We start from the raw sequence: 15,974 nt of genomic DNA on the forward strand, positions 1-15,974 counted from the left end.
AATTAGACGGGATTACATGTGTCCAGCGGACATGTGTGCGAGATGGACAGCTATGTATGGGGAGAGATTTTTTTGTGGGTACAGATTGCCCTTTTTTTCAGGTGAGAGTGGGATGTTGGGTAGGGGTAGTAAGTACATTTGGGGAGGTAGGTTAACAGACAAGAGAAACAAGATGCATACAGTGGTGGTATATGACACATGTGGGGGGTAAACACCTTGATGGGAAGGGGTATTGGGAAATCAGAAGCCCATGAGCCCCCTAGTGGAAACAATGGTACTGAGGTCCCCACCCATTTGCAGTCACCACTGCACCTTCACAGCCCTGATGGTGACTGTGCTGGGGGCTGAGTCACAGAGCCAGACTGATGCTCTAGTTGTGACATGTGGCCCTTGAGCTGGTGTAGAAGATCACCAAGCTGTTGGTTGATCTCTCTATGCACCACTACCCCTACCTGGCAACGGGTGAGCCTTATCCCTTGAGGCAGTTCCACCTGAAGGTGGTGCAAGACTAATGGACAGGGAGGTCCTGAATTGAGCCCCAAACATGCTGATGCCTGGTGCCATGGCCCAGCTGAGGTGGGACAGGTGGGTCAACTGGGATCGGCCTTCCCAAGCATGCTATAGTGTTTAGATGCCATTATCATATGTAGGTTAGTAATAGTCAACACATTCCAGGTTTAGGTATAACATCATGCATAGATATTCCCATTAACCCAGACACCAGATACGGAACAGTTGCATAGCAAACAGAACACATGCATATATGGGGACCACAGTGGTAATACGAACAGAATGGAGGTACATTGATGGCACCATGCCACCAATGTTGGAATAATTCAATATAACACATGCATGGGAACAATTAAAATATTTATCAAACAATTGGACATTATCAGAACATAGGTGTCACTACATACCATTTGGGGTGGGTATGTTGATTATTGTTGGAGATATGGATGGGGGAGAGAAAGATGTCAATTAACAACTAGTATATTCCTGTAGTCTACATTACTTTCCTGGTCAGTGCTGTCATCTATACCTTACAAGTCTTATTACACTACCCTATAGCCTTAGTTTGGACAGTGATATGGCTGTCGTCATCGTTACACATGAATCGGTTTTACCTGCAGTATACACCTCTTACCTGGTATACCTGTGGAGGGAATGTTTCTTAACACTAACTATTTCTACACATACTCACAGATTGTGGGCTGATGTTGTGCACATAGCTATCCAACTCTTTCTGCACAGACTCTGGCCATGTGTTGGCCACATGCTGGTGTGCCGGGACATATCTAGAATATTGCCCTCTTCCAACTTTAGTGACCTGACACGCACATATACATGCTTTCCTACACAGTTATATTATGTAGCACAGCGTGGGTGACAGTGATAAGTAATACGTTATTATTCAGAGAAACTGCAACACTCACAATTCCCTACAATATGAGAGTGAACAGTACCAGTACAGGTTATAATGGTCTTTATTTCTCAGCACAGTGTTCATATCTGACGTACTTGTGGGAGCAATGTTTGTTAACACTACCTGACTGTTGCCACACAAACTTCCAGATCACACATTAGTACTATGCACATACATCTCACTCTGTTACTGTACACACTCTGGTCATAGCTTGACAACATGGGAGTGTTGATAGGACATACTTGAAATAATACTCTCCTAAAAGTTTTGGGGGTTGGTACAGTGACAGGTTTGTTCTCATAGAAGTTTTACAATCACTTGTATTCCCTGTTTGCTGGCTAAACATCTGGGATCATTCCACAAACCTACCAGGGGGGACAGGCAGCAGATATGGGCCAATATACTGGACATTCTGGCCTCATCTCTACAGTTGTGGGGTATGATTCTGTATGCAGCCTACTTTCACTCCCAGGATTCAGACCATGGCTGTGTCTGCTACAACTTAAACACTGCCCATCACAGTTGTGTCTGCTATATAGATATTGCTGTATATTTCCTATCTGCTTTCTGTCTTATTAATCCCCTGTACTTTTGCATTCTGACCTTATATTACAACACTCTTATACAGATTTCCTAGACAGTTGTATGTTGTAGGACAGTGTGGGCAACAGTGATGTGTAATACCTATTTATTCAGAGCAACTGCATCAGTCGCAATGCAATACAATACCAATGTAAACAGTACCAGTACTGAGTATCATTCATGTATTTCTGGGCTCAGTGCTGGTATCTGACAGACCTGTGGGAGAAATGTTTATTAGCACTACCTGAATGTTCCCACACACAGTACCAGATTCCACATTACTATTATGCACATACATCTCACTCTGTTACTGTACACACTCTGACCACAACTTGACGAGTTGGGGTGTAAATGGGACATGCATGGATTTGTAGTCTCATAAGGTATTGGGGAGTTGCTAGTGTGCCAGCTTTGTTCTCAAAGATGTGTGTCAATCAGTTGTATTTCCTGTTTGCTGCCTATACGTCTGGGATCATCCCACTGATTTCCCAGGGGGACAGGTTGATATGCAACAGATATGGGCCACTTTACTGGACATTCTAAACATATCTGTAGAGTTCTGGGGTATGATTCTGTATGCAGACTACTACCACTGGCAGGATTCGAACCATGGCTGTGTGTGCTAAACAAAACAACAGTTCACATCTCAGTTGCATGTGCTATTTGTGTTTTGTTGTCTGCATTTGCCCTATTTTCTGCCTATGTGTCTCTCAGTTGTGCTAAATGGCCTTTGGGGATTACACCAGTCATATACAGGCATTCCTACACATTCAATTTATGGTGCACGGTGTGGGTAACAGTGCTTAATACAACAGTACTATTACATGATTGCAAATCTGTATTACCATATGATACCAGCGTATACACATGCAGCCCAGCAGTTAGACCTTTATTGTCAGGCAGGCTGTTACACTTTTATTAACATACAAACTATATGAGACTCTTCCTGCCTTATTCTCTAGTGTATGCAGAACTTGCCTTGACCAATACAGGTTTTATACTGGCAATTAATTTACTACTGCTTTTAGTTTTATTTCCTCTGACAGTAAATGCACGAGTATTACTGACCTGCCTCACATCACAACCTCACCAGGCGACTGATGTGGGCCTCCTGGTTCGCAGCCCACTCCATTGCAGCTGTGTGGGAAATAAGCAGAATATTTAGCCATACATATCCATGATATACCTGAGCTGGCAATTATTACACACATACTGGGGTGGTACTTACACACAACTGGAACATCCCCTGCTGCTCTAGCCTCTTGAATCCACTGGTCCAAGAGGTCCCCCTTATGCCACTTCAGGTCGGCTTAGTGATGCCTAACCTGCTCATCAGTTCTGGGTATGCCAGTGGCACTGTTGAGGTCACGGGTGAGATGGTCCCAGGCCTATGCCTTATATTGGCAGCCCTGGTACTGGCCCTGCAGCAGTCTCTGATCATGGCCTTTTACAAGGAGTCCTACCATGACTCTGGACTCCTGGATGCAGCAGCCCTGTGCCCAAAAGTGCACACCTTCTCTCCTTACTGCCATTGTGCCTGCAAGGGGAAGTTACAACCAGTTATGAGATGTATTCCCACCTCTTGGGTTTAAGTAGGGCCAATTTCCCGCACTTTTGCATGATAGGCTGGTTTTGAAAAGGCTAGGCTATGGGCAAACCTACTTACCTTGGGTTGGCATTGTTTAAAGGGGTATAACATTGGGCATGGTGTGTTAGCTGGCCTACACATTGCTTACACCTCCTAAGCTGGCCTGTGCAATGCTTAGCGTTGCTTACATTAGACTTTGCATTATAATTCCTTTTTGGCATTGAGTTATTATTCATTACACCTTATATGTATGTCTGGTAGCCATGATTCATGTGTATGTACACTGTATGTGGTTCTTGTGTTTTATTGGGGACTTCAACACTCTGTTACAATTACACCTGATGTCTGGCCTTACTGCTGTACTCTGGTTCACATAGTTATGTTATGTAGTGGGTTAAGGCAAATATACAGGTTCAGTTTGAGTTTACTATAGTGAAGACTTGTTTGCTGATACCTCATTCTTCTGTACTGCTGTGATGGCTTGGTGGTTAAGTACTGTAACTAGAGTGTATAGGGTTCTGGGTTCAAAACTTGCAAGGCTGTTTATTTTGTTGATGGGCAGAACAAGGGCCATTGGATACAGAGTGTCTACGGCACATTTAAATAGTTGTAAGTGGGTTTGCGCGGATTTGAGTGAGGGTAAGCACTGCTAACCTCTGGTTACATATGCTTACAGAGAGTTAGCTTCAATATTGCTTAACCTGTGTGTGCATTGCTTACCCCATGCAAATGGGCTTAAGCTTGCTTACTAGTGCTTAATTATGCTTACTACTACTTAACGGTGCTTAAACCTGCTTACTAGTGCTTCATTCATTCTAACACTGACACCTCACATGTGCATTTACTGCAGAACTCCAGTTCATAAAAATATGTTATTTAGTGGGTTAAGCAACATAAATATTAGTCATAACATGCTTTGCAATGGAAAATGGAATGTGCTGCAGTGGGACTTGAACTGGGAATGCCTGCTAGTAGGGCGAATGCTCTGCCCACTACACTGTTGCTATACTGCTTCATTTGCATATATCTTCCTTGTTATCCTCTTCAGCCATTTAAGCTGCATTAACCATAGCTAAGCGATGGGCACACCTGTTCACCTATGGTTAGTGTTAATCGGATGTTTAAAAAAAAATGAAGGGTTTGTTCATTTTGTTTCTGTAGACTTTTGCTGTTGTTCATGAGGGGGACTGTTGGTGGGGATATGCGGACACCTATGAGTGGTCTTGCTCATTTCTTACCCATTTCTGCTGTTCTTCATTGCGGGGGGTGTATATTCTGAGAGCTCTGCTATCAGACATGCCCCCTGCACTCTTACATGCTCCGTGTAAGACTAGGAGCTCAGGCCTCATTACTATACATGGCACGCTACAGTCCTGCACCAAAATGGCCGCCTCTGTGCAGGACTAAACTAGTCCTGCACAGAAGAATAGTACATCTGAGGGTATGTTTCTGCAGGGCAGCTTGATACCGTGGGGTTAGGAAATTAACTTTTTTCCACTGTAGTGCAATCTTGGAGTTGGTATATTTAATTTACAGGGGGTGTGGGGGAGGACGGAACCCCCATATGGGAGGTGCATGGGGGCTTGCTCCCCCCGCAGAAACATAGTAAAAAGTGTGTTTGGTAGTTTGGTGTCATTATATGTGGAGGGGATGTTATTTTCTTGTGGCTTGTACTGTTAGATGTTATGAAATTTGATGTTATGGGTTTTAAATGTTTTGGGTTTTAGATGTTCTGGTCTCAATGTTATGAAATTAGATGTTATCGGTTTTAGACGTTTCAAAGTAGACCCATATATATATATATATATATATATATATATATATATATATATATATATATATATATATATATATATATATATATATATATATATATATTTTTTTTTTTTGTATTTATATGTACATATAAAAAAGTAATGTATTTTGTCTTTTCCCGGTTAGAGGTCGACACAGTGGAACTCTGGTCCACTAATGATTGGCAGAGGATTTTTACTCATTCATGCATGCACCTACCTGCATGTCTTTAAATGTCACTTGACTGGGGGGAGGACATGCAGACTCCACACAGAATCGAATGGGAGAACCTCTTGCTGTGAGGTGAGAACGCTAACCGATGCACCGCTGCGGCCTACTATAGAGATATATATATATATATATATATACATATGTATATATATATATATATATATATATATATATATATATATATATATATATATATATATATATGAGTACTACAGATATATATCCTTCCCTTATGTTAAATGAGTGTAGTGCATGATGTGGTTGGAAAAATATTATGAATTCATACAGCTCAGGTAGTATAGAGGTACATTGCTGGGATTGTAGTGCACAGGGTCCTGAGTTTAAGACTTGGAAGTGATGACTTTTTTCATTAATATTAAATGACCAGAATGCATGATATGTTTGTAAAGGGTCTATAGTAGAACATCGAATATTCTAAATAGTGAACACTCACATGATCGAAAATGCAGGACCTCGAAAATGTTATTGTGGAGAGCTGCGCCCCCCACACCCCTCACTAAATATATATTCCAACTCTGAGATCACACTACAGTGAGGAAAGGGCAAATATTCCGATCTTCACTGTACTGTGATAAAGGTCCTGCATTTTCACTCGTGAGAGTTCACTATTTAGAACATGATCTAATATAGACCCATTTGTAAAAGCATTACAAATTCCCACAGCTCAGATGGTGTAGTAGTACGTTGCTGTGATTGTAGTTCCCAGCATCCCGTGCTTGAGACTTGGCAGGGCTGATTATTTTGTTGCTGAGCAGAACAATGGCTGATGGAGACAGAGTGATTAAGGCACTTTTAAGCAGTTGTAAGTGGTTTTGCACAGAGCTAAGCGGTGCTATTAGATGGTTAAACCCTCTTAGCTTCACTTAGCAGTGCTTACTCCTGCTTACACCCAAGCTAATTTTCATTAAAGAAAAGAAAAAAGGGTGATAGGAAAGTAATGAAATGGGGCCAAGCAGGGGGTAAAACATTAGGAAAACCAGCTATGGATGTGCAGGACAGGTGTAGGAAAGGACCATAGCTCTACATTTCGTCTGCAGCAACAGCTGTGTATAATGTGTAGAATTTGAAATTTACAGCCTCACACCCCACATGGAGGGGTGTTGGCAACAGACATTTGTAAAATAATTTGTAGATAGATTGATTAATTTCATTGTACATGGGGGCGAAATGTAGAGCTATGTATGGGGCTATGATTTTTTTTGTGGGACAGATGCCCTTTTTTTTTAGGTGAGAGTGGGATGTTGGGGAAGGGCTGTAGGTATGTTTGGGAAGGTAGGTTTGGCAGGATAGGTAGCATTTGCAGACAGACAAGACACACAAGATAGCAGACAAGGGTGGTATATGACACATGAGGGTGGTAAACACCTTGAACAGGGAGGGTGGTTGGGAATCAGAGGCCCATGAGCCCCCAAATGGATACAGTGGGTCTGAGGTCCCCACCCATGGGCAGTCACCACTGCACCTTCACGGCCCAGAAGGTGGCTGTGCTGGGGGCTGGATAAGAAGGGCAGCCTGCCCCTTGAAGTGTGCCAGGTGGCCCTCCATCTGGTGCAGCTGCCCACCCAACTCAGAATGGATGATGCTGCACACCATACCCCAGAACTGTTGTCCCAGGGAGGGACAGACCCCATCCCCTGAGGCAGTTCTACCCCAAGGTGGAGCAGGACCAGTGAAGAAGAATGTTCCGGGATGGGTCCCAGACATGTTGGGCCCTAGTGCCACGGCCAGATGGGGTGGGACAGGTGGTTCTGCTGGGATCTGCATTCGCAAAACATGCTATGGTATTGTGGTTTTCCAGGGCATATTGGTTAGTCATGAGAAATACATTTCAAAATTAGTGATAACAGCATGCGTGTGTGCTCCCATTAACTCAAACCAACAGATTTGAAACAGTTGCATAGCAAACAGAGTACATGCATAAATGGAACAACAGTAAGAATTTTAACAGCATGCAAGTTACATTGATGGCCATTGATGGCAACAGGCCACCAGTAATGGTATTTGAACGAGGTATGTTAATATGCACCAAATGAAATATATGAACAATAATAGAACACGTGTCAACAATAGGTTTTGAGAACAACATACCTGTAATATATGAATAATAATAATAATTACTGATGCAGATGATTGTTGGAGGGAGAGAATAAAAAGTCCATAACAACTGTATTGGCTTCTATTTTTCACAACAGTACTGCTCATTACTCTACCGGTCTGCCCTAACTTTACATCTACCTATGGCCCATAGCTTCTCTGGCACATACATACCTGTTCGACAGTCAACCTGTAATGATATGGGACAGACTGGGTACACTGTAGCTACTTTACTGGAGGGGGCTTATATATGTCAGGGTTACATACTTGATATAGAAGGGGTACCCTGTGAGTCTGCCACTAGCATAGCTCACCTGGATTCTTATCTGTGTCCAAGGTGATTGGCAGCAGTGACCACTAGCTGTGACAGCGTGATGACACTTGAGAGACATGTATTGGGAAGAGGGCATGGTGTATGCACCTATCTGGCTGACATTTGCAGGCATATGGGGTTGGACAGTGGAACAATTGTACATGGTGCATTAGTATAGCCACTACTACACACATTTCTTTACTTGTAAGACCTGTGGGGAAAATATCTGTTAACACTTTCTGACTGTTTCTACAAATATTCAGGCCTTCTATTGTGTATATATGCACACATCTCAGTAACACTCCCTGGATTCGAACCATGTCTGGGTGTGCTAAAATGAACAACAATGCTGTTTTCCATCACACTGAGCTACATGGAAACTGCTGTTTTTGGCTTGACTGATTTCTGACTAATACTCTCTGGGTTGGACAGTCTGACATTGTAATCCTGAAATCCATGCATGGCAGATAGTTATTGTACATAATACAATCTGGAAAGCAAAGGTTAATACAAGACTGCAATGCATACTAGCTATTTCCAAGAACAGCCTCAGTTATTTCATGCTGTCAGCACCATATTTGCTGTACATAACCTGTACACATTCTATTTCTACAACAACATACCAGAGTAAACACAACGGTTTGCTGTATATTTTTATTACAGTGAAATTACACTTTTATTAATGGACATCCTGTGGATAAGTATTAGTGTGGCAAACATGTTTTATTCATTGTAGTACACAATATACCTACTGGCAGTAAACAATGTACTCCTTCTACTTTATGGCACTTTGTACTGAAAGATAGATCTGTACTCACCAGCCTGTCATTGCATCCTTGTCAGTCTGTCAGCATGGGCCTCAATGTTCATAGCCTTCCCTTCTGCAGCTGTAGGGGTGAGAAACAAACATTATGCATACCTGTCTAACACATACTCAGACTAGAATTTGGTACAGCTCTAACTGGTATACTTACAAACTGCTGAAGCATGCTGGTCCCGAGCATCTTGGATCCACTGGGCCAAGAGCTCCCCCTTGCTATGCTTTATGTCAGCATAATGATGTCATACTTGCTTACCAGTTTTGGGGGATTCCAGTGGCATTGGTGAGGTCATGTGCCAGACGGTCTCAGGCCTCCTCTTTGTACTGAGAGCCCTAGTACTAGCCCTGCAGCAGTCTGTTGTCATGGTGTTCTATGAGGACTCCAGGCATGACCCTGGACTCCGGGGTGCTCCAGCACTGCACCCAAAAGTGTGCTCCCTCCCCAATGCCAGACATGTTCCTGCAGAGATCAAACTAAACAGGTTATGGCTGTATTCCTAAAAACAACAAGAATTCTCCACCAAACGAATTTAATGTGGCTTAGCGCCTCTGCAACATCAGCCTTCCTTGAGCACACAAAAAGTAATAAATACATACTCCCTTTTATACCATCAACAATTGAATAATAACAATTAATTACTCAATTAATACATCAATTTAAAAAAAGGCTTTTTTGTTTAAAGCAGCATTACATACAAAAACAATAAATATATAACATGAAAAAACTAAAATATGTTACAATAAACATCTCCAGTTGACTTCTTTATTAAGACCACTAGGTGATAATGTATTAAATTTCAATATATAAATAGTTTCTTTAAATAATAAAATATTTTTCAACAATCTATCATCTCCTTTTCTGACCAAACTTTTTCTAAAATAGTACACTCCAAAAAATTTACATTACTGTTATGTTGTTCCATAAAATGTAAAGCTACAGGACTTTCTATTGCTCCCCTTTTGATGTCACGAACATGCTCCTGCATTCTAATTTTAAATTTTCTTTTTGTTTCTCCCACATAACAAAGGTTACAGGGGCACCTAAGGCAATAAATAACTTCTGTAGTATGACATGTAAATTGATTATTTGGTATAAACCTAATTCCATTTATTTTATCAAAATATAATTTGATATATGAACATATATTACAAGAACCACAATGAGTAGTACCATAAGTGCATAATGGATAGCTTAATTGATCCTTAGGATGAACATAATAAGCTTTAATTAATTTATCTCCTAAATTCTGTCCCCTTTTAAATGCAACCTTTGGAACAATAGGAATACATTTACACATTAATTCATCTTGTAACAAGAATTTCCAGTAATGCTTAATATAGTCCTAAATTTTTTCACTTAATAAATTGAATGTAGTCACAAAATAAATATCTTGTTTTTCTTTGTTACAATTTTGTGAATATCTGTTAATTCTTGCATCTAAAAAGATGATCTCCTTACCAACTTTTTAACTGGAAAAAAAATTCTCAGTATTATTGGTAATAACTCTTAATAATTTATTAATAGATTCTTTAATCAATTCCATACTATAACCTCTTTGTAAAAACATCTTAATGGAATCATAGATATTATTTTCTAAATCTACTTCATCACTACATAGTCTAGATAATCTAACTATCTCTCCATATGGCAATGACCTCAAAGTATGGGGAGGATGGCAACTCGTGCCATATAAGTATTGATTACCATCCACAAACTTGCAATATACCGTAGTGGAAATTCGGTCATTGGTAACTCCTATTAGAGAAATATCTAGATAATTTACTTTCTTACCATACTGTAAACCATCAAATTGTATATTATATTTATTATTATTTAAATCTGAAATAAACTGATGTATAAATTCAAAACCTCCATTACAAAGAAAAATTAAATCATCTATGTAGCGAAAGTAAAATAAAACATTGTGCTGAAAAAATATGTTGGTATAGATGTATTCCAACTCAAACTTAGCCATAAATAAATTGGCATACATGGGGGCAAAATGCCCCCATTGCTGTCCCTTTCAACTGATGGTAGATAACCTCATTAAAACTAAAAAAGTTATTAGCAAGACAAAAATGTGTCAAATCCATAATATAATAAGAAGTGGGATTATCTCCCAAGAAGTAATGCAATGCCTGTATACCATCCTTATGGCCAATATTGGTGTATAAACTAACAACATCCACACTAACCCAAAACATTTTTTTCTGTCCATATAACATCTGAAATTTTATCAATGAAATCAAAAGAATCTTTAACATAAGAATCCAGTTTTTCTACAAAAGGTAACAAATAATTATGTATAACAATACCCACATTACGTGAGAAATAATTAGTAGCAGAAACAATAGGACGTCCCGGAGGACTCTCTAAACTCTTATGAAGCTTTGGGAGACAATAAAAAGTAGCTAAATTACAATTATCAACCCAGAATTTCTTATCAAAATCATTTTTGGAAAAATAACCTAGTCGTACACCTCTTTCAATTAATACAGTATATTCTTTCATAGCATTTAAGTATGTGTTTTGATCACTTATTTCATATGTCAAAGAATCACTCAAGTGTTTCATACACATCTCAAAATATTGACTATGATGGAGTAACACTATATTATTGCCTTTATCAGAAGGCTTAACAACCAGGTCATGTCTATTCATAAGTCTATTTAAAGCACACCATTCATTTTTTGTCATATTATAATTCCAGGAACTAGAATTACAAGAATTCAAAAGTTCCTTAATAGAAAAATGAACCATTTCTGAATACTGTGTGACAGTTTGATTAATATACGGAGGTAAAAATTTACTATGAAATTCAATGCCATCAGTATTAAGCATAGAATAAGCATTGGAATACATGGAGACTTCAGTTTCATCAGAAAAACATGAATATAGACTATCTTCACTATTATCACTATTATCACCACCTAAATCATTTATAAAACTCTTCCCATCTGTAAAAACGTTATCTTGTGCAAAAAAACATTTCAAGTGTAATTTTCTAATAAACTTGAATATATCTTGTTTAAGTAAATGATGTCTTGGAATAACAGTGGGAACAAATTTTAAACCTAATGGAAGAACAGCTACTTCTTCACTGGATAATACACAGCCTGATAAGTTAACAACATTAGAGATAGGTGAAAAGACAGTGTCCACAACATTAATTCCATCTACCTCATTTAGATGTTTGTTTAAAGTGTCCTTCACGCGATGGAGAAACGGAGCCAGTACCCTTCTTCTTGTAGCCTATCTTGGTGTTATTTCCATTGTTCTGAAAACATTGTTGATGTGCTACAGGGTCCTGAGCCACAGGTAAAGGAGGAAAATCATGGGTTTCACCTTCGGAATCTGTAGTTTGACACAAAACCTCAGAAGAAGCAAATGAAACAGATAACTGTTTTTTATTAGTTCTCACCGTTTGCCCCAAAATGGCTGTATTCCTGCCTGCATGGTTTAAATAAGGCTATATTTCTACCCTTTGCCATCATTGGACCATTTCTATAATGCACAGCTTAGCAACACACAAACCCTGTATTCTGGGTTGAACAGTGCTTAAAGGGGTAATTGCTGAGCATTGCTTAACAGTGCACAAATCTGTTTAGCTGAACTGACTGCTGCTTAACATTCATATTTAAGCAATGCTTACACTGGCTAAGCACAACTGAGCACTGCTAACCATTGCTCAAATTTAATTTAAATAAAATATCAGGATAATGACTTCATTAGTCATTACTGACATATTAGTAAGTGTATATGGTTTACTTTACATGACATTCCTCTATGTGCTTTCATTACATTACCATGGGATGTGACTATACTGTATGGGGTGCTTGTGTATGCATGGGTGTTTCACATGTTATATGCACTCACACTTACATTTTAGACCAGCTACACTACCCTGGTTAACAAATATCAATTACTACATAATTTAAAATTAAAATAATTTTAGCATTTAAAAATGAAGTGCTTGGTTTGGTACTTGAACCATGAACACCTACATACAAAGCCAGGACTCTAACCACTACACTATTTCAGTGTGAAGGTTTGAGTTGTATATTTTTATTTATCTCCTATGGGATATTTCAGCAATGCTGAACAGAGGGTCATAATGTGCACACCCGCTCAGCTATGCTTAAACATACCTTAGAATGGAAAAAATATATATATTCATAAACCCACTTCATTTACATGTATCTATACTCCTTGTCAGTCACAGTAAGAGAAATTGTAAAGGGACACATAGGGACAGATTTTAATTATTGGTCTTACAAAGTTAGGAAGTGTGACTGTGGTTTTCTAGCAAAGCATTGCAAATCACTCAAGGTTTAAGTCAGAACATATTGACAGACATTTGGCTTTCAGACTTCATACCTTTCAGGAAATATGTGCTACTGCAAACCTTTTATTCTATCAACTTTCCTGGTTTGTCAGTGCAATATTTAAAAAGTTCCCTATTTTTTGCCTTTGTCCCCCCATTATTTATGGCTTTGTACAGCTTTCTTGCCCTAGGAGGTTGAGAAGTATGTGAGGCAGGCATCTGGGTATTCTGCAGAAACCTGTTACAGTTGACAGCTATGGCTGTATGGCACTTTCAAGTAGCAGACATTTGTGTTTCAGTCTTCATACCCTTCAGGAAGTCCATGGTACTGGAAATCTTTAATTCTATCAGCTTTTGGGGTTTGTCAGTGCAATATTTAAAGAGTGTCCCTATTTTTTGCTTTTGTCACACCATTATTTATGGCTTTGCACAGCTTCCTTGCTCTAGGAGGTTGAGAAGTATGTGAGGCAGGCATCTAGGCATTCTGTGGAAACCTGTACCATTGACGGCTATGGCCATATGTCACTTTTAAAATGCAGATGGTGTGTGACAGAACCTATCACACACACCCTGCATTGTTTCTTGCTCCCTGCAGACACTGACATACTCATTTTATTTCATTTCAGTGTCCACAGACACTGAAATGCTTTGCAATAGTGCTGTATGGCACGTTCTGAGTGCAGGGGGTGTGTTAGATGTGCATGCACTACTTAAACACGCCCCCTGCACTCAGTAGTGCTCATGTTTTGCTTAGCCTTAGCAGTAGTGCACCTTCATGAATATCCAAGGCACACTGCTGTTAAAGCAATGCGGAAATGGATGCAGTTCACTCCGTGTCGGAATAATGCTATTCTGACAAGGAGTTTAATGAATCCTGGGGACTATCTAAATCAGTGTTTTACATGTAATAAGAAATTCCATCATGCCAAAATATTTAATGGTACTTTCAACTCTGATAACAGCAGATTTATGAGAAACAATAGTACTAAGGCAAGCTTTTAGTATGTTGTAGTGTTACTGAATTTTAACATTACTTCCAAAATTTCATTTTTGCTAAATTGCAAAGGAAAAAAATCTCATCATTGATGCATACCTTTATCTAAAATATATTGCACAATTAATTGACCTTATTTTTTCTGTAATTAGTTTCCTGTGAGGAAGCATGCTCTCTCTCTCTCTCTCTCTCTCACACACACACACACACACACACACACACACACACACACACACACACACACACACACACACACACACACACACACTAATCATTTAGTCAAATTCTATCTTCTAGATTTTAGCAGTAGAATTTAATTGTATGACATGATTCATTTAGATAGTGGTGTGGCATTAACCAAGTGGTCCAATAGTTTCATTCTAAGCTTATCATTTTGTATTACGACCAAATAAAATGAATTTCAAGAGTGAAGATTGAACATGTAAGAAAAAAGAGGCCAGCTTTAAAAATAGTATATACAGGCTAATCTGTTTTCTTTGAACAGTAAATGTATATTCGTTAGGGTAGTTATATGGAAACTGTATTGAAGAAAAACATTGTGCTTCAGTTCTCGGGGTTATTTTGAACAGCATTAAACCAAGACCTTGCTGTATATGTATTCTCGAGTGGTTTTCATGCTGTGTATTAGGATTAAATGCTGTTTATTTAAAATGTGTCCTTTTCCCATATTTCATTCCCACTTCTTCCTGGAATGCTTTATAGCCTAGCATTGTTTGAGTTATGCATTTTTGCAGCTGTTTATTGTTTTATGCATATTTCTGTATATCCACATTTCCCTTCATGCTATAACCATCTCAAGGCTGTTCTTATTTTAACAGAATATTTAAAGAAGCCCGAAAAGACAAAGGACAGGATGACTTCCTTGGGAACATTGTCATCAAGCTAAAGGTAGGCAGCTGTTTGTGAATTGTTTTGTGCACTTTATAGACTGTAGGTAATTGTATATATGTTTCCAATTATTTAAATAAACAGTATTTCTTTTGGTAAGACATCTGATTTTGGTTTCCATTTGCTTTTATACATGATAGATGTTTCTATATATTTTTATTAATGCAAAATATCATCACAAGGCAACAAAAGGATTAAAATAACATATTCACATTGTCAAAAATTCATAACTGAATGCAAAACACTATGTCAGTCTTAAATATTTACATGTTAAAATAAATAAGCAAACCATGCATCTACCCTCACTTAGTTCCTCAATGTTTAAATTTTAACAAACCTCTATATTTTATATTTCCTTATACCGTGGTATTTTCATCTGCTGGGTATCTTATACATATGTGTACAGTTTGTAAATACATATCTTGTATGGTGTAGCCTGATTTCTATAATTTGTGCAATGCCACTTGTTGAAAGACTCTGATGTATCTGTTTAGCTCGCCAGACACAATATTGCACTGTAAGTTGCTACTTGCATTTCCCCCTGTTTGTATAATTAGCCTGACATCGATTTTTTTATAAAGTAATTGTATACTTAATATTTATCCTTATTTTTCTTCAATGTTGTACAGTTTTATTCAGTTTTTTTTATATATCCCCATTCAGCTTTTTGCTCCTTGTTGTATATGCTCAACTTTTCAGTCTGGGTCATGGTTGAAAAAGGTCTTTGTACCAGCTTACCTAAGAGTTTCTGTGTCTTGTTTATCGGCATTTACCTCTGTGTGACCAACGATGTTGTATCTTTCAGCTTTTTCCCGGTTAGGGGTCGCCACAGCAGAACTCCGGTCCGCTAATGATTGGCAGTAGATTTTTACCTACCGGC

At 38.9% G+C, this 15,974-nt stretch overlaps 1 protein-coding gene across 1 annotated transcript in view; it reads left to right on the forward strand.

The window, feature by feature from the left end:
• UNC13D (unc-13 homolog D) overlaps window positions 1-15,974 on the forward strand; it is a 1,205,501-nt gene that overhangs the window by 550,569 nt on the left and 638,958 nt on the right. The window contains exon 9 of the mRNA XM_044077226.1: window positions 15,025-15,094. Coding sequence (XP_043933161.1) covers window positions 15,025-15,094 — 70 coding nt within the window. The remainder of the gene's footprint in view (window positions 1-15,024; window positions 15,095-15,974) is intronic.

The sequence above is a fragment of the Protopterus annectens genome, chromosome 7.part0 (assembly GCF_019279795.1).
Source record: "Protopterus annectens isolate FY-2018-M chromosome 7.part0, PAN1.0, whole genome shotgun sequence".
In the NCBI taxonomy this organism is placed as follows: Eukaryota; Metazoa; Chordata; order Ceratodontiformes; family Protopteridae; genus Protopterus; species Protopterus annectens.